Source organism: Diprion similis, chromosome 2 (genome assembly GCF_021155765.1).
Source record: "Diprion similis isolate iyDipSimi1 chromosome 2, iyDipSimi1.1, whole genome shotgun sequence".
Taxonomy (NCBI): Eukaryota; Metazoa; Arthropoda; class Insecta; order Hymenoptera; family Diprionidae; genus Diprion; species Diprion similis.
In genome coordinates, this window is record NC_060106.1 from 17137226 (window position 1) to 17160975 (window position 23750).

Sequence of the window (23750 nt, forward strand, 5' to 3'; positions counted from 1 at the left end):
CCTTTTACACAATTAGTTATACTACAGCCCAGCGAGACATTATCGCAAATTCATATCAGACTTTTGTATCACCGTTAAGGATTGTAATGTCCAGCCTTCTGATCTGCCGCCTGCATTCGTATTCGATGGATTCGTTTTGTGTATACTTCATGTGCAATCACAGCTGTGTCAGCGTATTTGGAATCATTCGTTTAAAGATATGATTTGTTATTCTCTCACGTTGCGCGATTCTTTCGATTTACGAAGTTTAATTATCGCGTGACTTTGTTATACGAAAAAGAGAGAAAAATCAACCTCGAGGATAAAGTTGGAGGACCCTGAATGAAGGCTCAAGCTGGAGGGGTCAACGACTGTACGGCATGTGAGCTATAAACGTTATCGCGGTATTGAATGACGGAAACATATTTGTGACCGTGTAATTCTGTCCATGAGTTATAATGAATTATGCAACCGGTACGCTGTTTGTTAATTTGATATATTTATTTAGATATTCGCTGCGATATATAACCTATAAGACAAAATAGGGACTTGAATCCTGCCCGGATGTAACGTGCAGCCTGCTGCAGCCTCGCGGTTTTAAGCCCCGAGAGATAAGGACATACCTACTTGTGACGTACATAATATACAATACATGGCATACCGTACACGCATTATAAAAACTGTATACAGGGACACACGTCAATTGGCACTAATTTCAAACAGTTTAAGTTTAAGACGAGTGTGTATTTTCAGACGTGCAGTTGGCTAATTAAAAGGGCGTTATTCTTCTGGTTAAATTGAACGCGTCTGACTACGGTCTCGTCCTCGTCCTCTCTCCCTCTCGCTCTGGCGAGTTATTTTAATTTCAAAATTAAATATTACCAATACAACGACACAAGGCTCTCGAACCTTCTACTTCACACATTGCATTGGACTTGGCTTCATGGGAGTCGCGGCAAAGACGAAAAGATCGTCATTTTTTAGTGCATTAGATCGGTGGATTTCGTCGAATTGATCAAGACCATTATTTCTTCTAACGTTACTTGGTAATGTTGTGAAAAAAAATTTCGAAATGGCTGGCACAAGCCGGCAGATCAAAATGCTAAAAACGGTTGCAGTGTAAAGAAAAATGTTTATCAAGCCACTCAGAGTCGAGTATAATATATCGCACCATAAACTCCGTAAACTCAATGACAAAGGGTCGCACTGTGCAGCTACTGGGTGAAACTCATGGTTAATATGCGTAGTCGTGTAAGCCCGAAAGATAATTCCCCTGAGGTTATGTCTTCAAGAGGCGGTTCACCAGCGTCTCGGGAATGCGAGTGCAGCATAAAGTCGATTAATAGTTACATGCTCGTTCAAATATTTGCAGTCCAATTTTTTTAACGTATTAAAAATATTTATTATTCGAGTATACTAGACGCGAGACTCTTTTTCCAAGGCACTTAAATACGATTTGCAATCAAAAGATCGGATTCAAATTCTTATTCGAACGACGCGAGAAACGAGGAAGTCATCTCGGTCATTGTACCCGGCAAAGATGAATTGTTAAAAATTGTAAAATTCGTCAACCATAGACGTGTTATTGGAATAAAATATAGATCTGAGTGGAGAATGTAGATTCAGTAACGAACCGCTTGCTTTCTGTCTCTTTTCTTTTTCTCACAGCCGGGACTTGATAATTGATATACTCGATGTTAGAGAAGAAATGTGACCAGAAAGAAGGAAGATAATATATTATCAAGCCGAAAATAGAATCTAAAGCGATTAAAATGTGGAACAAGATAATTAGTGGAATTTGATAAAATACCGTATCCATACCGATGCACTATGTGTGTGTGTGTGTGTGTGTGTGTGTGGAAATAATTTGTAGGTTGAACGCGGTTTAATACAACCGTGAAACAAGACGGAAGATGGCGTCTGACCGAGAGTTCATTATTACGTCTTGTAACGCGAAGCCGTACGAGAGACGCCAAGCTGTCTGCCAGAACGAACCTCTTTTCCCCCACTCGCCACTTCGACTACATGGAGCACAGAGGCCTGCCTTGTTGTATATAATACACACACTAACGCATCCTATACTTTGCGCAAGTTAACTAGGGAATTCAATTTCACTCCCTCCACGTTTTAATCCCCAGCCTGCATGTCTATGCACATACGTAATGCATATACATATATATATATATATATATATATATGTATAATTTTATAACACACGCAGAGATAAGGATAAGACTTAGGTTTATTAGGATTATGAATATACGTATGCATGTCTCTATGTAAAGGTATGTAGGTACTCACGTACTATACGACACAGAGGGTCTTCTGTTGTACTCCGGGATTAGAGCCAAGGAAAATAAGTGTACGTCATGCCTTTTCAGTTTTCAATCTTCTTCTCACTCCGTCATTCGTGCAATTTTTTCATCCGCCAAAACATAATAACTCAACTTTCTGTTACCCCGACATTCGGTAAGGAGACTCGTCAGTAGAGTCTCGGGTCGAGTGTTTAAATCGAAGAATTACGGCCATTAATTTTCGCAACGTGTTACATAAATTTTTTTTACATTTGGTGGAACTTTAGAACAAAATTTCTCTCCTCTCTTTCGCTGTATCATCTTTCGCATAATTATCCGTTGTGGTTTATCTGATCATCGCTGTTTAAAATCCCTCAAGCATCGTGTAAACATTGCGACAGCATCCGTTCCCCATTCACAGCTGACAGGCAATGGCGTCGGTATTAAACCTTGCGATCCCCCCCCCCCCCCCCTCCCTCCTTATCGTCAAGTGCGAAATTTTTTTTTTCGACGATATATAATAAGCGGATTGCACTTCTCTTGCTGATCTTTCCCTCTGTACTTGTGTTTATTTATCTTACTCTGGCAGATGAGTGCACTGCGCTGTGCCTTCTTGGGAGGTTGTGAACACAGGATGCTTCGAACGAATAGAATCCATTTCTGCTTAACCGCGATGCAGAGGTACTCGGCGAATCAATATTATCTTAGGCGCGAGGTGTAGGATTAGACGATGCTGCTGTATATAGGTTTGTAGAAATTACAACCGCAAGTATTCCAACGTTCATATCATTGCGGGTACCTAATATGCCTGAGAATAAGTGAAACCTGTAATACCAGACCGCGAACGATAAAAGTGTTTAAATGCCCGGGCTCGTAAAGCGTATAAACATACCGCACTGCACATGTAGGTTTACACTAAGGCTTATTCATAGTAGTCGCCGTTACTTATTTTAACACCGTTTGTATATGCGCAGAGTTCTTGAATTAACTTCCAACGAGCACACAGGGACTTATAGTCAGACCCCGAGTAGAGGCGCACCTGTTGAACATTCCTTCACGGATATAGTTACAGAGAGCCAACTACGCGAATTACATATGGCATATGGGATAAGCGGGTTACTCGTGTGTGAGAATTAAACACACACGTACACATCGATGAACCGAAACGCGACCGTGAAAACATTTCGAGATTCACAATTGTGTTCATACATGATAATACGAGTAATGCCAAACTAGAGTATACGTGTCCTTTCTTTTGGCTTTACTTTTTGCATCATTATAGGAACGAGATTTGAATTCAAATTCAGTCAGCAATTGTCAAGCCAAATCGAAGCGTGCTTTGAAATCTCATCGCGCTGAAAATTTGTTCGATAAAGTATGAATACCGAGTTCGAACAATACCCAAAAGAGCTTTAGAAATTCGTAAAAAATAATTTTGAGCGTGAAATTTTGCCAATTATTGCTAGGATGAAAAGGATACTTGATGCGAAGAAAAGACTAGATGAATAAAGATAGTTTTAAATTCATTCTAGTAAACAAATAGGGAAATCTATTTTCGTCACTGATATCACCATCTTTGTATACAAAGACATCTGCGTAATCCACAGCGATTTTTCCATAAAAGGTGCGCAAGTACCAGATCTAGTGGGTTTATTTAGACTTAGACTCAGGTTATGGCCCGAGAGCTGGGTGCAAATAGTATGTATAAGGTAAGCTCGTTTCGTCACGGTTTAAAGCCGGCGTTGAAATCTCCGGTTCACGCTCTTGTAAGTTGTAAATGACAATCGCCGCAGTTCTATTAATAAAACGGATAAGCGTACGGCATTTACGCGTATTATACACGAGTCGCGTTAATACGGTTAGCATTTGCACGTGAAATTTCCCGCCAGCCAGTTACAGCCTCTTTTGAACAAGCACTTCATTCTCTCCGTGATGTAAATAAACTTACTTACTTCAAGCTTGCAGATTTTTTCAGCCAATCGAATTAAAATACAGCCGAATATTGATTTTATCGCGAAATGTGAACGTTTGAAATGCAGGTGTCTTGATAAGTGAAGAAAGAATTCGTCGCTTTTTCAAATTAAAAAAAATCGACTAATTCCTCCTTCATGTATCCGACATGGTCACTAACTTCAAATCGATTGGTACCTTGACAATAACACATTGATCCCTGGAAGGTAAAATCTCGACCTTCGCAATACGTTTCGCCTCCGTTGTTCCACACCGCAATATTAAGTTTATCACGATGAGCTCATCTTATCGACTCGACACGCGACATTCTTTCACACGCGGTCGCGCATGCGGTTGATGATATCCCTTCCGATTCTCATGCCGGACGGAAGGGGCGGGGGGGGGGGGGGAGGGGGAGGGCGATAAAGATCGGTAAGGCCTCGAGTGTTTGTTATCGATGATCCCTTGACTTCCGGCTGTTGGGTCGGTAAATATTTATCAATGGGATACGGGGAAAGACCGCGTGACCGGATCGTAGCTGCTCTCGCATCTGTAGATGCAACGACGACGTTGTACGTGATACGTTGATATATTATACCTATACATAAACCGGCGTGCACACATGTGCAGCGGCATGTGACGCAGGATTGCCGCAATAGAGCGCCCATCGTAATCACATCGAGTATTACATAACAAAATATATGCATGTACCGACTGGGGATTAGTTACATGTGCAGCACACCGTACCGCAATTGTTATAAAATGCTAGAATTATACGTATATATATATTATATATAAATATTGCACAACGATCATCGCAGCGTGACGTCGCCGCATGGCTGAGGCAAAGAAATAAGCCCAAGTTGGTAAAAAAAACTTGGCTCCTGTACCGTGGATGTAAAGTGCATGAAACGAAAACACTGCAGCATCTATCTAACGCGGTTTGACGTCAATAGCTGAACTGATAATTGCACGGCAAGCTTCCCAACCTGCACAAGGAGAGTCGTGTTTTTCATTAAATGCTAAACGAATCGGCTCCATTAATCCTGACAATTTTTACAATCAGTATCGGAACGTCGTGCGTGCGTCAGCACTGAGAGATCGACCATGATCTACAATCTACAGATCTACTGAGTGAAAATGTTTTTTCATTGACGATCTTCTGGGATATTGAAGTCGATCTAGGTGCATCTGAGGAAATGGTTTTTCGTTGCACGAGCGTCGAGTACTCGGTATTTATCGATTGATCGGCAGACCGTACTGCGCGAGTATCTTCGCTGTGGATCGCAAATGCATCCAACTCGCGAGTGCGAAAGTAATGTCTCTTGGCTCATCCTTACGAGATCCGACATGACGATAATTTAACGCACACGAGATGTGCCACCCAGGTGCGCTGTGTGACGGGTACAGATGCTGTTCCTCGGACGAGAGGAGAGAAGAGAAGAGGAGAGGAGAGGAGAGGAGAGGAGAGGATGGGCGGGCGGTTGAATATCTCGCGAAAAGATTCGCTTTTATTTTTTGCACTTTGGTCTTGTTGTTTCGCCCGCCCTGCTGTTTAACCTCAGGCACACTTCGGCGCAGCGACGCTCGACTTGCAAGTTTGCGGACGTGAGTGTCTACGTACGTACGTGTTATAGACACGGTGCAAGTGCAAGACAACCGCGCGGGAAGAAAGATGATCAGAGATCTACCGCACAGCCTCTAATTATCAACGCTGCCGCTTGTGCCAAGGCTCGTTTTATTAATCAGCCAACATTTTTACAACCCGCGCAATCTGATCAATCTATCTGCGCTAGATTAACTCCACGAGTTTGCGCACCGCCATAACAATTATAAAAATTAACGGTGCAACATTCTCCGGCTGCGTCTTGTAATAGCTGATGCGATTACACCGCAGAGTTCAACTTATTACAGCGATAGTATACGTACACCTTCTAGCGTTACAGTCGATTCTTAATATCTTAATCTCGTAATTAAATTAGTATATAACTACATTACGTAATATTCTCGCAAACGTTACATCACTTTCAATAACATTCTTTACGTGACCGGATCATTCGGGCAAAACGCAATATTTGAACTATATACCGACACTTCCTTATCTCAGTAATAGCCATGGACTGTATACCAAAAATGTTCATCTCATAAGAGAATTTCAGATTTTCTTTCGTCGCGTACAAGTACATCAAATTTTTAACGATCGTCATTACACTACCTAATCGTAAGACTATCGACGAATATAGGTATCAAAGCAAATGTGAGCACAGCGACAAAGAAGCTTTTATTTATTATATATTTCTAATTTTGCGTGGTGCTACACAGCATAGGGCGAACCAACAGAGATCGGTATAACCGTTTTGTTTTCCAGACATGTATATATGACGTGCGTACATTGGCAGTATATAACAATATGCAAAACCGCACTACCGTACAGCGGTGTAAATAAGGGCATCCGCCTCGTTACAGATAAGGCTAGATAAGGAAACGCGTTTAGCCCGTTTAAAGCATATGGCTATACCGTCCCGGTTATAAGCAAAAGTAGGTGTGTACGTGAATCGGCGTAGATACCTGAATACGGGGTGGCGACGGAGGTGGATATAGTGGCGAACAACGCGTATCCTAGTAGAGGGCAGGAATAAAAGTCCTGAGTCGTGAGTCGTGAGTCGTGAGTCAATAATTCGCGTGCTATACTTTCTTTGGCGAACCCCGTACGTGTCTTGGGCGGTGCCCGGGCCCCGGGTCTCTCGTTGGTAGTTTGAGTTACAACCTTGTCGCTTCTTTCCTTTTTTCCCTCCCTCTTTCTCTCTTTCTCCACCCGTATACATACAGCGGGCCCAACGAGGCCCGGGGGGCCCGCTCAGGCGGCCGAGTGCCTAATTAGAGGGGCCCGGTAACTACCTCGATCCTCGTCTATACCCGTTCCTCCACCTCCTCCACCTCCTCATCGCCCTCCTCGGCGTTCAAAGCTCCTCCGCGTATATCCGAGCTCGCGTGCTTGTCTTGTCTTTTAGTTCTTTGATGCGCCCTGCGTCTTGACTCCTTCTCACGATTGAGTCATCCACCGCGGGGACCACCTGGCAAGCGTTGATCGATCTAACGATACCTGCACCACGGTCCGCTCGGCTCTCCTCTCCTCTCCTCTCCTCCCCTCTTTTCTCCCTCTCTTCAGGTATATATCCGGATCTCTCGGCAGTGCATGGTGCACGTGTGCTGGTGCTATTGCTGCCGCTGCTGATGCTGCTGTGCACCGGTTATGCGGCCGAGACCTCCCGCCACACCGGTTCCCATACCCCCGACGACGACGTTATATATTTCTCCTACCGTTGCAACTATATGTACGCTATATCTTCACCACCGAGGTACAAAACTATACTGTACAGGTATAACAGGAACACTCGCCCTCGTTAGGATGGTAGGCTGGTCGGCCGATGGTTCACCGATCGGAGATGATGACCATTCGAAATGCGTCTTCGCCGCGCTTTTCCGCCTTGAAGTTAGCCGGCTTCCTGCGTCCATCAAGGCCACGCTTGGTGCTCCAGTGAACCGATGGAGCGATAAATTTGACCGAATATAGAGGCGGGAGACTTGAAGTCGTCGAAGCATTAGCTCGCCCACCTTGGTGACTGCAGGACGACGACGAAACCGGTCTCACGGTGGATGAGGTTTAAGCGCCAAGTTCGTGTGGGTCCCGGATTATCGGTCCAGGGACCACCGACTCCCACGGTGGCTGTGGAGCCGTCACGGGATGGTCCATTCATAAATTAGGCTTGTAATGGTGGCGCGGCGTTTGTCATGCCACTGAAACGAAATAACCTGCCGCACGCTGACATTGTCCTCGGAGGCGTATTTTGACCCGATAATCGTCAGGACATCGATCATTTCGTATCTCGAGGCAAGAGTAAGGCAAGAGTACTTATATATACCTACGGCAGAGAGTATATAAAATGGTTCAAAGGGAAGAAAGTTTCTCTCCGTTTGATCCTGTATACCTGAATACAAGGACGGTCCTCCAAAAGAGAGGAGATAAATCCTCGCACAGACCGGGCCAAAAGAAAGAAGAATCACCCGAGACCGATCTTCCCATTAGACGATTAGGACATCACGAAACCCATTAACGATCTGAAGACACATTCTGGGAATATCTCCATCGCCGAGGATGTTCCACTCGCCACCACCCAGAAAGAAGGAAACTAAAGATACCCGCGAATGCACGAGGGTCCAGGTAAATCTGCCTCGCAGATTCCCACCATTATCCTAACGGGGGGACCAGAATGGCGCGCGGTAAAGACGCTCCAATACCTGTTAAAACATTCGGTTTTACCTACGTACAAACGTCGTAGACTCGTTCGAGTGTACCAACTTGCAGATACATTACACCTATGGCCTATGCGTCTCGTGAACGTTGGTCGGTCGGTTTTTGCTCGAGAATTTGCAGATTGCACACCTGTGCTCAACGACGTGGCGCGGCGGTGGGCTGCTGCAACCTCAGAAAAGACCCCACCTGTTGACCAACCGGTCCCCATTGACTTTATTTTTATTCCTCCTCTCCGTCGGCGTCGAACGCCCTCCTTGCCACAAGCGTTTCTCGTAAGACAAGCTCCAGGCGGGTAAGGAAAAAGGAGTTCCCTACTGCACTATCGCGCCGTAGACTTTCCACGCCTGCATGTGTCTTCGTATGGGTACGAACATACACCCATACTGTGTCTCTGTGGGTGTGTTTTTTACGAGGGTTGGACGTGTGCGTGCCCAGCAGCTAACCGTGCGCCACCATCGTCATGTGTGCTAAATATAGCGTGCGGCAACCTTCACGGTTAAGAGTCCACCGGTAATTTATATCGAATCGACTGATAAATGGCGAAGCGTTTTCCTCCGGCTATACTCTCATCGATTGAAGTTTGTCCGCGATTTTCACGAACACAATTTGCTCCTGCTGTCACAGTGTGCGAGGCGAATAGGGATTGGTGGGAGAATTTCGAACGTGAGAAATTCTTGTCAGAGACAAAGATGGAGAGACCTGCACGTCCTGCACGCTCATGGAATCGTACAGATAACGAGATAGCGCGTTCGGTGTTCGGTAAAAGTAGAACTTCTCGTATGGAGATTCACGGCGTTTGATACATCGATAATCGCAGATAGACGGACCTCCCCGTATGCCTTGATTGCCGTTGGACATATTACATGAGGTGAGGGGAACGTCGGGTACGAACCAGCAACGTATGCGACGTACAGTATACGTGTATGAAAGACGGCAGCTATCCTGTGATCTTATGATATAACCTAAAGGCAAACAGGACTGCTTTCAACGCACCGCTCGATAGCTGGATAACTGCGTGAAATTATAAGGCGGTGGTGGTGGGTGAAATATCATGCTCGATCAAGGTGGGCCCTTCGTTTCGTCGTCCTTTTTGTTCCATCTTCTCTTTTCGCGGGCGCGATTAAAATCACGGATCGATCATATTACACTAGACATCAGGTTATTGTTGATAAATGAATTTTTTGCTGGGATTTGCTCAATTTCATTGTTCACTTCCATTATGTCACGTGGTTCCCGGCTCGACTGTTGACCGTGATGCGGATGGCCTCTCGACTGTATAACGACACGCGATCACTGCACATGTCACGGGGTGAAGAACGCACGCGAAGATACCGTTGGTTGACTGCGGGAGTAAATCGCGATCACGCTTGACTGTGATAGGTTGTAGAAGAACGATCGTTGTAGAGTGCATTCGAGTTTTGGCGAGTATCGGAGAAGTGTGATGAAAAATGGAATTGAACAAAAGTCGACGCTCGATGTCCGGTGACTTTCTTGCCATCCGTCGATTAAAAATCGGGCAATCGTAAGATGGTCCATTTGACGGTTAACGATCGCGACCACTCGAGGCAAATTATCGCCGCGAGCCAATTACGACAAACCGGCCAGGTCGATAGCTGGTGCAAAAATTCTGAGAACTGCCCCGTCTAAAAATAAAATCCCACCCGGGAGCAGCGATTATGTCCCGAAAAAAGGAACGAGTCGAGGGGACGGGGGAACGTCGTGGGGTCCGGTTAATGAAGTTGTCGGTTGAGAACGTTTACAGTTGGGGGTGGGGCTGGGGCGAGGGGAGAAGCGGGGACGAGGAAGGAGGGACCACCTGCGTGTGGTCCATTCACAGGATCCAGGACTGGTTAAGAGTTGCTTTACATCTCCTACATCTTGTCCCCTTTCCTACGCAGTGCCGTGCGGCGGCCTCGCGAGGCTGTTATAATCCGGAGTTGTCTTTGAGCAATGAGAAATGAAAGAAGTTTATTTTAACTATTTCCTATCTAGGAAACCGTTCGAAAGTCTTCGACTAAGAGACCCATTAAAAACGGTTCGCCTTTCTTTATTCCTCGGCAAGCGCGGTTGCATCAGAACGCGAGGTTTCTGCGTTATAGACAAGCTCGAGAAGGCATTCATTCGTGAGGGGACCTGGAGAGGCGGCAAGAAGTTCCTGGAATCTTGAATGGACAGTGAGGAAACCAGGCGCGGTCTGGACTCACGAAACCCGCAGGGTAGAGAACGAAAGCAAGATTCATTGATAAAACACCGGGCGACGCCGGTAAATCTTCACTTAACGAGGAACACCGATGCGGCGAGAAATACTACGCTCCCAGCAGCCATATTGGTTCCCTTGACTTTTAACGCCCAAAAGCCACGTGGACCAGAGAATGACGCTCGTCGAATCGATACTCGAGATGTTCCATCCTTGGATACCGATCAACTCCAGTCTCTTTACACCGTTCCGTTACCTTCATCTTTAGACGTTGACTTCCCAAGGTTACAAGCAACGCTTGTGGATCCTGATTTATTGTCAAAAAGAACCGGAAGTCGTGGCTGCTGAATCGTTAAGACTAAACCACTGAGCCTAACGGAGCATGACGAGGCACTTTGGGAAGGGGGAAAATTAATTTTGATCCATGAAAAGAGCGAATCCATCCCTGCAACCTAACAAGGATCTCGAAGAACTCCACCCTGGAGCGAGGTTCGCTCAGTTGGCGGAGGAGCTGAAACCTCTCTCAGCATCTCACGATCAGCTAACTTCTCCGAGCTCCTCGGCGGCCGCACTTTCATCTCAACGCCGGTCCAATTATCTTGCGTGCTCCGCTGACCAGCCCACAAGATCACCAACCATCAGCTAACACAACTTGACCGCACAACTATAAGTGCACCTCGCTTATACGCACCAGCGTACAGTCGTCGGAAGCATTTCCGTCGGTCGGTTACTCGGTCCATTATACTCCATATGCGCTCTTATCATTTACGAGCTTTACATAAAAAATATCGCCTCCTTGCGATTAGATCGCAACGCAAACAAAATTATACGATTTAAGATCAAAGTTGGTAGAAATTAATCAGGCTTTCGTCAAGTCTGGGAACGACGGTCGGGTTCGGTTCAGCTGGAAGATCCAGATGCTGTTGGAAGCGAATCTTTCTTTGGTCAGAATGCACTTCACTTCACTCGGTTCTCTTAACTGCTCGAGTAAACTTTCTTTTTGCAACCAGTTTCGATTTTTTCCACACAACACAAACGCACCACCACTGGTGCAATGGTGCGGACCGCGGGCACCTGACGTCACGCATTTTTATTACGCTTGAGCAAAAACTCGAGGCCGGTTCATCGGGATACAACCTGCAGATTTATTGCATGTCGTCGTACTCGCCCGACGTTAATTGAAAACATTTCAAGATCTAATAATATCCCCGGCGTACCTACTGAGTGGATCCGTTATACTCGAGATTGGGCGCCAAAATCCATCCACACGTCTTACACTGCATCAGTAAATAGTTGAAACCTCTTTCGATGTCACTGTTTTTACGTTTTCACGCTTCCCACGTTATCTAACCGATGCATTGCTAATCAAACCCGACGCTTCCTGTTGCAGATGCATCATCAGCAAAGGCGATCATCCTCCTCCTGCAGCGCTCAGGGATCAAACTTCACGAGGTCCCTGCCCGGTAGGACGCTGGCGATAGCAACGGCCGTCTTTCTTTTGTCCTCGAGTCTGGGTCTCGCCGACGCCGGAGTCCTAATGGGACACCCGTTAGGAAAAAGGTCATTCCTGGACATTCACTGCAAGGGAGTCTACGACAGAAGCCTCTTCGCGCGCCTTGACCGCATCTGCGAGGACTGCTACAATCTGTTCCGCGAGCCCCAGCTGCATTCGCTCTGCAGGTATAACTCCCGTTCCTCGATGACGACGTCTCACCCGCTATACACGATGCATCCTGCATCCTGCATCCACGTGGCGGGACGTCGGGCCAACTAAATTCATTGAAAACATTTCTCACCCGCCTGATCATCACAGTCACACTGATGCAGGAAATCGCGGTGTCAGCCAGCCCGGAAAAATCATATTCGCGATCCACCATCGATAATACGATCTTCAAAATTACACCGGGAGACATGAAATCGCCTAACTAACAGTCCATGGTGTCTGTCTGGCTGGCTGGTGTATCGCGAGAGGGTGTTGAGTCGGGTCGTAATTTGTTGCAAAAGCGACGTCGGCACGCGTATCGAAACGAGTGAGATTTCTCTTCTATTTATAACTTACGAGCGAATGCCAAGCAGCATCCTATATAGTAGAACGCGTACACCCGTGTGTACACACCATTACTCACTCGTTTGATGTTTATTGCATGGCATGAACCGCGCTCCACGATCCTGGGTATCTACGGAGACTACTCGGCGGCGGCACTATAATATAATCGTTCATGGACTCACTCGCGAGTGCGCCGCTTCGTCGTCCACGAAGCTCCGGTGTACCAACCTAAGTATAAATGCACAATACGTGCGAGGATTTGTACCTCGGTGGTATCCACGCGTATAAGGTGTATGATAATCATTCCGATGATCCTCATCCTCGTCGTTTCTCACGGCCTTACAACAATCGGTTTTGAATTTTAAGGATGCCGTATAAACTATGACCTTTGAGCGTGACGTGTCTTCGGAAGAAGCAAACGTGCCGCCGCCGTTATAAGCACATGACCTAGGTGATGCGATTAAACGTGTCATATGTTCCGGTTCGATCCGGCGACAACTCGACCCTCTCATTGTTGGGTGAATTGGAGTATAAACGGTGGTTGACCAGTGTCACCAACGATTCTACTGGCAGACTCGCGACTCGAATCTCTCACGAGACGCATTGAAGTCTCAGCGCGTTTCGAACGGAGTTGCACTTCGAGTCGATACTACCGCGGTACAGGGTGTCCCGAATAGATCTCGGTAATATCATGGCGGGAATTATGTAGAGGGTGTTAAAAATTGACAAGTTTTAATTATGATACATATCACGTTATTCAATAAACCTAACGCCATCCGGGTGTTATTTTCAGACTCTTATTCAGTGGTCAATTTTTTCATCAACCACTAATGTGGTGAATTTGAGGCCTGATAATGAGCTTCGCCACTCTGTATTCAAGATATTCCGCTTACTTCCAGTTTTCGGTATAAAAATAGCACGCGTTCAGATTTTTCAAAGGTTATAACAATTCGTCTACATAACCGACCGCGTGAACTAATCTGGGTCAGTAGAATCTGAAAAGTTGATTTTTCGATCTAGTAACACCCGTACCTATATATCCCAGGAAATTTTGAACAGCCATGAATCAAATCCACGATTTCGGAGTAGCTTTACGATCAGAAACAGCCGCGGAAGGGCCGCTCGACCGCAAACGGAGAAAACGAACATGCAAGCGGCTTGATTACACTATTTTTAATAACGTAGTTAGTCAGACGCGGGATTATGCAACAAGTAAACATTGATTACAGTAACAATATTGGTCGGATGTAGTAAGCTTGGAGCTGGAACCCTAGGTTTCATATTCAGTCGCATAGTATCGGTGGAAATGATGCGGGTATTCCAAGTGCAGGGCAACTGCAATCGCAGACGCGATGGGGGGAAAAAGATGTCCGTTCGCGTACGCCATGCAGCAGAGCTGGGAACGGCTATTTTAAGAATGTCACGAGATTTTTACACGCCTACTATACAACAAGAATAATGAGCAAAAGAAAAAACAGAACAAAAAAAAAACAACAAAAAAAAAAAAATGAAGAGAAAATACCACATTCTTCTTAACCATTTACAGCAAGAACTGTTTCACGTCCGACTACTTCAAGGGATGCCTCGACGTTCTACTTCTTCAAGACGAGATGGAAGAAATCCAAACTTGGATCAAACAACTCCACGGCGCTGACCCCGGGGTTTAGGTAGCTTTTTATTTTGAGTTTATGATTTGTCCCTTTAACTTTATTTCTGTAGTATCTGATTTGTCATTTTTTTTTTTTTTATATTCTCTTTTTCACTGGTTGTGTTTGTTTGTTTTTCATTTTTATCGCTTAATTCTGATATTATTTATTATTACTAATACAGTTATCGTGACTAATTATTATTCTTTCTTGGCGAGATTTTTGCTTGAAGCAAGCGTAAATCTATAAAGCTCTCTTTGCCGCACTTACTGCACCCATATATTGTATATTTCTATAAAAATTTCTATGTTAATTACTCTTCGCTGAACGTTGCAATACAATACACCACATCGCGGCCTTTCAAAAGAAAACGCTTAGGTAATTTGGTATTGGAAATCTTCAAATATACAAATGTCAATTATAGTCTAAACCTTATTAATCACTCGTAATTTTTTTTTTTTTTTTTTTTTTTTAAAAGTGATAATGAATTTGAATTTTGTATTTTTTTGAAACTTTTAAGCCATCGATCTTCGTCATTTTTAATACGACGATATTTTTTGTGTTTTCTTATCTGCGTTCGCAGACAACGTAACGTTCTCTTTTAACCGTTTCATTTTTTTTGGAAACTTTTGCTTCCAACACTGCACGAGTTTTTGCACACCTTACAGGATACGTCGTTTTCAGAATCAAATTTTAACCTACAGCAGCCGTTGTTTTTTGAGGCACTGCACAACTACTAACAACGATATTTTTCCACGACACATACTAATTGCGCAATTTTGTATTTTTGATGCACAATGACTTTGCAAGCTTTCGTCTCACGGTCGCAAAAAAGAAATTTGCAACAAATTCAACGGTATATATTTATATAATTTATTTGCACCATACGTGCAGAAAGTAAATTTATATCGTAAACGACCAACTGATTAAACTGCAAATTTCACTTTTTGACACGACGCATGAACGTGTGACGAAAGCTGACTATTTTGAAGGCGCACCGCCGCGCCGATGAACTTGGTAAAATTTCGCAATTTTCAACCTGTTATTCGTGTGTTTTTATAGACAAGACTGCTTCAGCACACAATACTTCACGAGCTGTATCCAGGTGCTGCTGCTTGAAGACGAAAAAGACAAGTTCCAGGAGATGGTCGAGTACCTGGGCCGCAAGAAGTAAGGTCAAAGGTAAAGGAAGCTTGCCGTACGTAGAGGGAGGCAACGCGTCGTCGTGCACACATGCAGTATAACATCGTAAATTAAAAATAATCGCGGCGGCGTGAACGCGGCCTTAATTCCGCGAGTGCTGTGCCGCTCGACGTACCAACCTACCTACCACCACCTACTTACAAAACCGAAATTTTAGCAAAAATTATACAATATTATTATACACATACCCTATATACTGTCTTTTCAACACCTCGCTTATTGTTAGCCGAATATCAAAATATATACATATACATATATATATATTTGTCTAATTCATGTTCCGTTTTTATAAACGTCGATATTTTTATTTCATATTTCGCTTTTATCTTGAAAAGTTTCAATCATTTATATACACGTCAATTTTTACCACCAATTTCCACCTATTTATTTTGCTACAATTATTATCTGTAATGCTGGTGTTTTTTTTTTTTTCTTTGTTCTTACTTTTTTTTTTTATGACAAAAAAAACATGTGATGCTACGGAAATAATTATTTTGCCGAAAAGATTCGTATACTAAAGGTGATCTTCTAGAGGGAAAAAAGCAAATAATTATTATAATAGTAAAAATCATCTCAACAGTAAGCGAATGAAATTTTTTGCGAATCTAATTTCAAATATCAAATGAACACCGCAAAATATAGTAGCGAATCGGGGGTTACGTGAAATTCATCGTCTCATGATTCGCTAACAATGTAGCGCATACCTTATATCGACTACACATCAGCAAAATCAATGATAATCATTCATTCACCTGACAAAGTATTGAAAGAGGAATTAGTACAGTTTCGTTACTTGTTTTGTATCTCCAGATAGATGAATAAACCTGCAGGTAGCTCCAATTTTTTTTCAAATCAATTTTGTTTTTCTACGACGTTAGTCATTAGCATGTTTGAACGAAGGACAGAGAACAGTATAGGGATGCATTCCGATCAAGACTTCGCATGATCAATTCAACACACACAAATTAAACAAAAATACAACACAGCGATAAATGTAACTTATGCAGGAAAAAACAATTTAGAACATACAAAATTAACAACCCGAAACCTACTGAATTACTCGATACGGAAATGAAACTATAATATAGGTATAGCACGAGACCCATAATAGGTTTCACACAACTTCTAGTCCACAGATATCTACGCGATATATAGTATATTAATTATTTTATTATTATTATCATTATTATTATTATTATTATTATTATCATTATTATTACTGCTGCTACTACTACTACAATTATTACACTATTAATAATCACATTATCATTGCGATTATTTTCATAATTTGACGAAATATTAAAACAATATATTATAAATAAGATATATTTTATTTTATGTTTATATCACGTAACTATAGTGGTTAATATATAAATGAAATTGGCGGATAGTAATACGGAATTTGTAACCTGTGTGTGACATATAGCAGAAAAAAAAAGATAATAATATTGGCTTAATTTGCGGTGACGATACACGTGTGCAGTTAACCCGGTCAAAAATCTATGTCCGATACGTTTAAAGAAAAACAGAGAAAGAATAAAAAAAAAAAAAAAAAAAAAAAAGTGGAAAAAATAAGGTACAATACCGTTGAAGAATATTTACAGAGTAGCATCACGAGTTGAATTATGTATAATTTTCTTTTTAAGTATATACTAGCATTGTGTAATATTTATTTATTTTTTCACCCTTAATAAAGAAGAAGAAAAAAATTACTGATTGAAGTATTAGGTATATATGCATATTATATATGATATGCATAGATATTTATGAGCGTGTGTGTGAAGGATGTGTTCGTGTGTGCTTGCATCATGTATGTGTGTGTATATGTATATACTGATATTATGCGAAGAAAATTTTATTCTTTCGCCAATTAAAAATGCATACGCAATTATTATCATCATAATTTTAATTATTATCATTATATCAATTATTACTGGAAAAATACCATGGAAAATTGTTCAAAGTTATGATATTATTGTGCCAGAATATATTTCACTGATTCTGAAAATAATTGTCTTCCAATAGAAAAGAGTAGAAAGATTTTCTTCAAATCTCTGTTTTTAATTGAAATTTAGTGGTTGGATTTAGATTCTTGTATAAAATATTTTTTCTTTGTTCTATGCTTGCACACATTTACAAATTGAATCTTTTACTCCAAATCATGTAATGCAACTAAGCATTAGGTATCATTTCAACGTCTGGAAATCCGCGCGTAATTCGAAAAATACGACATGAGTCAGGCAATCTTAAACCATATTATTCGTAATAGAAACATTCACAGCAGAATATATCTGAATCATTCCAACGTCAGTATTGATAATCCGTATTCTTACTAGTTGCAGTTTGAATGTATGTTTAACACAATTTCAAGAATATACTTTGGACGTGCTTTACAGAAAGTACGTGTGTATATTTTTAAAATGACCTTCGAAATTCATTTCCTACAAGTAATACACATATGCAAATGTATACCTACTAGTAAGAATTATTTGCAACCTATATTTTGCCAATCAGTGTGTTCATACGTAACTATACGTATGAATACCATTATCGATCATTTTGATGTACAGTATACTTCAATAAGAATAATTCCACGCAACCACTTGGCCATACAATTATCTACCGGTGCATTAAGATCGTTTAAGCAAACTGATTCAGCTCGGATAAATTTATTTATTATTAGTATCATTATTATTATTTTAAACAAACAAATCGAGCCAACAACTTCATTATACGACGTAAGAATATTATTAAATACACGATTGTATTACTTTTCTTTATAAATATATAATAATATAATTTACTTCTTAAACATCATACGCTGATCGTTTTGTTAGTTCGTGAATAAGTATAGTGCACTATAGGTAGACTACTATTCATGCGTAGCTTTTATTTATTTATAAACATATACGTAGTTTATTTTTACATCATTTTATTTTTTTATTTTTATTTTTTATTTTTTTTTGTTTGTTTTTTTAACGACGGTTAATTTATATTGCGTTGATATGATACAATGATGGTTATTATATTTCGTATATTATATATAGACATTGTATTGAATATATCGAGTGCAATGAACGATAGCAAAAATTGAATTCATAAAATAAAATAAATATTCGGTGAAGCAAAACTGATTATTATTTATGTACGATATATGAATATATCTTACCCATTATATGTGTATGTCTTATATCAATTATGGTATACACATGCTTGTTTAAACGAATAAACGAGTGAATCAAGTAACAAGATCTAGTACACTTTTTTGTGCCTGACCAACCTTGTCCAATCTCTTTTATCTGAACTTTATCTGAACTTATTTATTAATAGTCTGTAGTATGTATTGCAAAGTTCCACTGTGCGTATAAAAATGAATTTTTTCATTTTTTATCAATGTCATTAGAGTCACACGAGAGATACAGACTAAGTAAATCGTAAGATAATAAAATTTCTGACTTACAGCAACAAAATACGTCTGAATGTACTACGCTTTTATATATATATATATATATATATGAATCTGATAAAAAAAGCAACAGATCCGCTGGATACAAGTAAGTGCGGTAATCAATTGCAGGGTTCAAAAGCCAAATCAAATCATCAACAGTAAGCGCTTACATATGGCGCGACGACTTACGACGCAAAGCAATTAATGAAGGAAAAAAAAACAAAACGCAAAGCAACCCCGCAAAGTAAGATACGATAAAGCGTGATAAATGAGTTTTCAACTACGTACTTTATCTAATCCAGAGATATTTATAGTCGTTCTTTATCAAACAAATGCAATTTTGTTTATTTTGAATATTACTAGTTTTAATAGTATTCTATATATACAGTACAGAATACAATTATCCAAAAAAGTTTTCGTATTATGGAGCACTAATGCTTGAATATCTATTGGCAAATACCACAACACATTTTATGGCATGACTCTCACAAGTGTAGGTATCGAGAGTTACATTTTTTTTTTTTTTTTTTTTTTTTTCTTTTATATATTGATCGTATTTAAATTTTGCATCATTGTCGAATCAGAGCAACGTCCTGCTGTTTGGCGATTCATTCGTATCGTATCGTATCTAATAAGCTTTTGCAACGATGGAAATTAACGGAACGAACGGAAAACAGCGTGATCCGAGTCGACCTCGTGACCTTTCGCACAAGACAACAACACTCATGATTTCACAATAAGCGCCGTGCACAGTCTCATTACACAGTGCGTGAAATTATCGCAATTATCGACCATTTCAAAACCGTAGAGTTACACCAATTCTTGTAACTCAGGGTTCAGTTGTTGACAGTAACTACATTTTGTCAACACAAAAAAATGAACAGATATGTAATTTCTGTTCGTAGTTTGATTATAAAAAGTGTCGGCGGTTGCTTTTCCGCGACTTTGTATGTCAGTAAAAATTAGAAAGTAGCGGCTATCGTTTACGAACTGCAAACGACTCACATGACGACGATCAAAACAACGAAACCCATCTGTCGAGTAAGAGAGAAACTAATGTGACGCCATGCCTCCGACAGATTACCGAGGAAAACAAAAACAAATTGCATTATATTAAGCGAAGGAAGCCTCTTACCTCTGATATTACGATGTCGGATGCTACGCTGGTACTTGACACACAAACTGAGAACTTGACACCTTAAATCACTTTGTCTGAGCGTATTTATTCCGATAAGTAAGAACGCGCTGCGCGACGTTGTTCAGCCCGTTGCTTCTGACAACATGAATACACTGCGAGCACGCGTGGGCACCACTCGAATACCTTAACTGCTGATTCTGCAAACATACAAAACCCGCGAATCTCGACGTCATACGCGTTGCGACACAGAACAAAGTCAAAACAACAGATCGGACTTACTGCGCCAATGGCAAGTTACTGCCGAATCACGTAACGATTGTCTAATATCTCGAACTCAAGGGCGAAGACGAGTCAATAATGTTTCTCCTGACGCCTAATCACGCAGAGTAAGTGAGTGATAAGCGCGATACTTTCACGTAGAAGCAGTTGCCATTGGCCAGGGGGTGAGAATCATTTTTAAGGGGGGACTACAGTGAAATTTTTATAATATCGAGTTTTTGATTTTTTAAACGGCTAAAAAAGATGTGATGAAAAATCCCTTCCAACAAAATTTGGATTATGGTAGTATGTGTTCTGAAAAAAAAATTTCAATCTCCTGCGATGAAAGTGTATGCGTAAGGAACTTGTGGCAGGAAATTTTCAGCGTACCGCTCCCAAGAGTTCCTTGCGCATACACTTCCATCGTAGGAGATTGATATTTTTTTTCGGGACACATACTACCATAATCTAAATTTTGTTTCAAGGAATTTTTTATCACACTTTTTTTAGTCATTTGAAAAATAAAGAACTTGATATGACCGAAGTTTCACCGATGTCCCCCTTAATCTTATTTAGTCTTAAAACTGATTATAGGTGATCTGGTGCTTATTTGGGACTGAAACCTCTAGTCAGATACTTGTCATTTTTTTTCGAAAATAGCAGCCTAACAAAGTGTAGTTCTTATTAGATTAAATTCCATTTTTTTTGCATAATCAAGTCCGGAACAAGCAGTAAGGATGTTTTCTTTTATACTCTTTTATTCACAAAATTAAAATCTTTTACGTGAATAATTATAGTAATGTTATTTTTAAAACATTAGATACTAATGAAAACCACTAATATTATTAAAAGAGTTCAAGAGTTTGTATCGAACAATTAAGTACTAATTTTGAACTAATTTAAAAAAGAACCTCAAATATTGCTAATTTTGATACATATGTATCGCTAGTTTGAACTCCGGATTTTATTTTGATAGTTGGTAATTATCTTTCATCTTACAATTTCAAAGTTATGAAGTATTTACATTCGATACTTATTTTAATGTTATGCAAATATACTTTTTTGCCACCGTGTCTCTGAATGAAATGGTTTCTTATTTTAATGCCATGTGCATTAGATTTATATAATATAATATATATATGAATCATAAAATGTTATTTCTCATAGAGAATATAATACATTATTAAATATAATTCTATTTTACATAAATTTCATATGTATAATTTCACTCAACTTGTTTGCGCTGGTGCTAAAAGTGCATTTATAAAAACAAAATAGTCCAAACTCTACATGCATAGTATACAGCTTTTACAAACAATAATGTTCCAACTGAATTGAATTGTAGTTTATAAAAAAGTATCTGCTTGTAATAGTCTTTTTATTTGTTTTGTAATATTTTTCTTATTATTTGTACTGTTTTATGTATTATGATTTTTAATGGTAGCTGGTGTTGAAAATAAATTATTCTATACTCTTAACTTTGGGTAACTTTAGAAATCAGTACCTATTCACTAATATATTTTTAGCTACACTATGCGTACAAAATTTTTAAAAAGGCATGTTGTTTTGATTTAAGAAAGCTTGTTTTTAGGGTTTTTTTTTTCTGTGTAGTCGTTACTAGTCACACATTAAGAACTGCGTTTTTATTAAAATGTACAAAAATATAGTGTCAAGCTAATTGTTTTATCATGTCTGCATCCAAAAATAAAGATAGTATTCGTAAAATGTATAAAAAGTTTCGTTTGATTCATTGTAGCTTCATACTTAATAAATAGATCTGTTATCTCCTTATACGTACACTTAGCAAACAAAGTGCTTTGTGATTCTAAAATTACTATATATATCCTATTTGTTATTCAATAAAACATTTCATGATCTAACTTCAAGGTCGCATCGTATTTGATGTGCACGGTATTTCATATTCAATACTTCTGCCTTTAATTCACTGCACTCATAATGAAATATTAAGGGGGAAGCGTGATCGGTGTCGACGTTATCGTATATATCTCGAATAATCCAAGTCCACGTATCTCAAAGGCAAAAAAGCGCATACAGCCCCATTCGACGTGCAATTCTGGACAAAAACAGTCCAACAAATTTTCATTTAACGCTTAGATAAAGAAATGGCATTATTTCTACGAAATCGTGATAGTAAATTCGTAGAAATCATACCATTTCTTTATTTAAATACGTTAAATGAAATTGTGTTGGAGTAGCTTGGTTCAGAATTGCATGTAGAATTGGGTTGTACTTAGCCATAGCCGCTAAGCTAAAAATAATCGATGCCTTGTTTAATCAAGAAAAAAAAAATAATGTAACACGACTCGATTGAAGCGGTTAAAATTAATAGATTGATCGATTATTTCCTATTTTTTTGAAACTGTGCATATGAAACCAAAATTTTGTTCAAATTTCAGTACGTAGTGTTAATAGTAGAAACGTTTTTTGACGATTTATAATTTCATTCAAAATATTTTTCAATTTCAGGTGAAAATATTAATTTATTTTTCACTTATATGAAATACGTACTTAGTAAGTAAGACAACTGTAGTGATTGATGCTGTAATCATATAAATTGATATTGTATTGCATCGTTCATGGGGGTAAAAAACCAAATCCGACTATGAGGAAAAATAATCAAGTCGGTCGATTTGAATAAAAAAAATAATCAATTATACTCGATTAATCAATTATTTCTTATCATTCTCAGCTGTTATGCCTTTTTGCGTTTGAGATACCTGGACTCGGATAATTCGAGGTATATACGACAATGGCGAAATCGACTAGGGCACTCCGTTAAGTAAGATAGGTTTAATCAAATGCTAATATTCCGAGACTACTAAGAATGGTTCTTAACCTAATTTTTGGCCCTTAAAATTACATACTCATCAGTTTACAGACTATGCTTTATCGTGTGATTATTTCGTCACATTTGAAAATATTTTAAACAATCGCACGTATAAGTAATTAGATTCAGCAAAAAAAAAAAACAAAAAAAAACGGAATATTATGCCACACCAAGTATCATGCAAGTATTTAAATAATGCGGGATACTAATTTTAAGTCTAGCAAGCACTACTTATGACTAGGATCTTAAATAGTTATTAAATCATAGTACCTTATTCGAATCATAAATATACGTAATTCAATTTAAAAAATACAAAAATCTGTAAATATTGAGTCGTTTCTGAATAGATGTTGTTGTCATTATAGATCTTAGAAATGAATTGATGGTAAATTTTTTTTATTGTCATTTCGTAATGATGATATGTCAA

The 23750-nt window shown here is 40.0% G+C and overlaps 2 protein-coding genes across 4 annotated transcripts in view; one reads left to right on the top strand and one right to left on the bottom strand.

Moving 5' to 3' along the window:
- LOC124416361 (ion transport peptide-like) overlaps positions 1 to 15890 on the top strand; it is a 41606-nt gene extending 25716 nt beyond the window's left edge. For 2 of the 3 annotated variants that reach the window (XM_046897334.1, XM_046897333.1), the window contains exons 2-4: positions 12126 to 12415; positions 14329 to 14449; positions 15491 to 15890. In XM_046897334.1, the coding sequence (XP_046753290.1) occupies positions 12126 to 12415; positions 14329 to 14449 (411 nt within the window). In that variant the 3' untranslated portion in view covers positions 15491 to 15890. The remainder of the gene's footprint in view (positions 1 to 12125; positions 12416 to 14328; positions 14450 to 15490) is intronic. The other variant, XM_046897335.1, reaches the window with a different exon arrangement.
- The window catches only part of LOC124416356 (peroxisomal leader peptide-processing protease), an 81887-nt gene extending 61542 nt beyond the window's left edge, over positions 1 to 20345 (bottom strand). Inside the window, exon 1 of the mRNA XM_046897324.1 lies at positions 20215 to 20345. The gene's annotated coding sequence lies outside the window, so the exon portion shown is untranslated. The remainder of the gene's footprint in view (positions 1 to 20214) is intronic.
- Positions 20346 to 23750: the final 3405 nt, after the last annotated feature.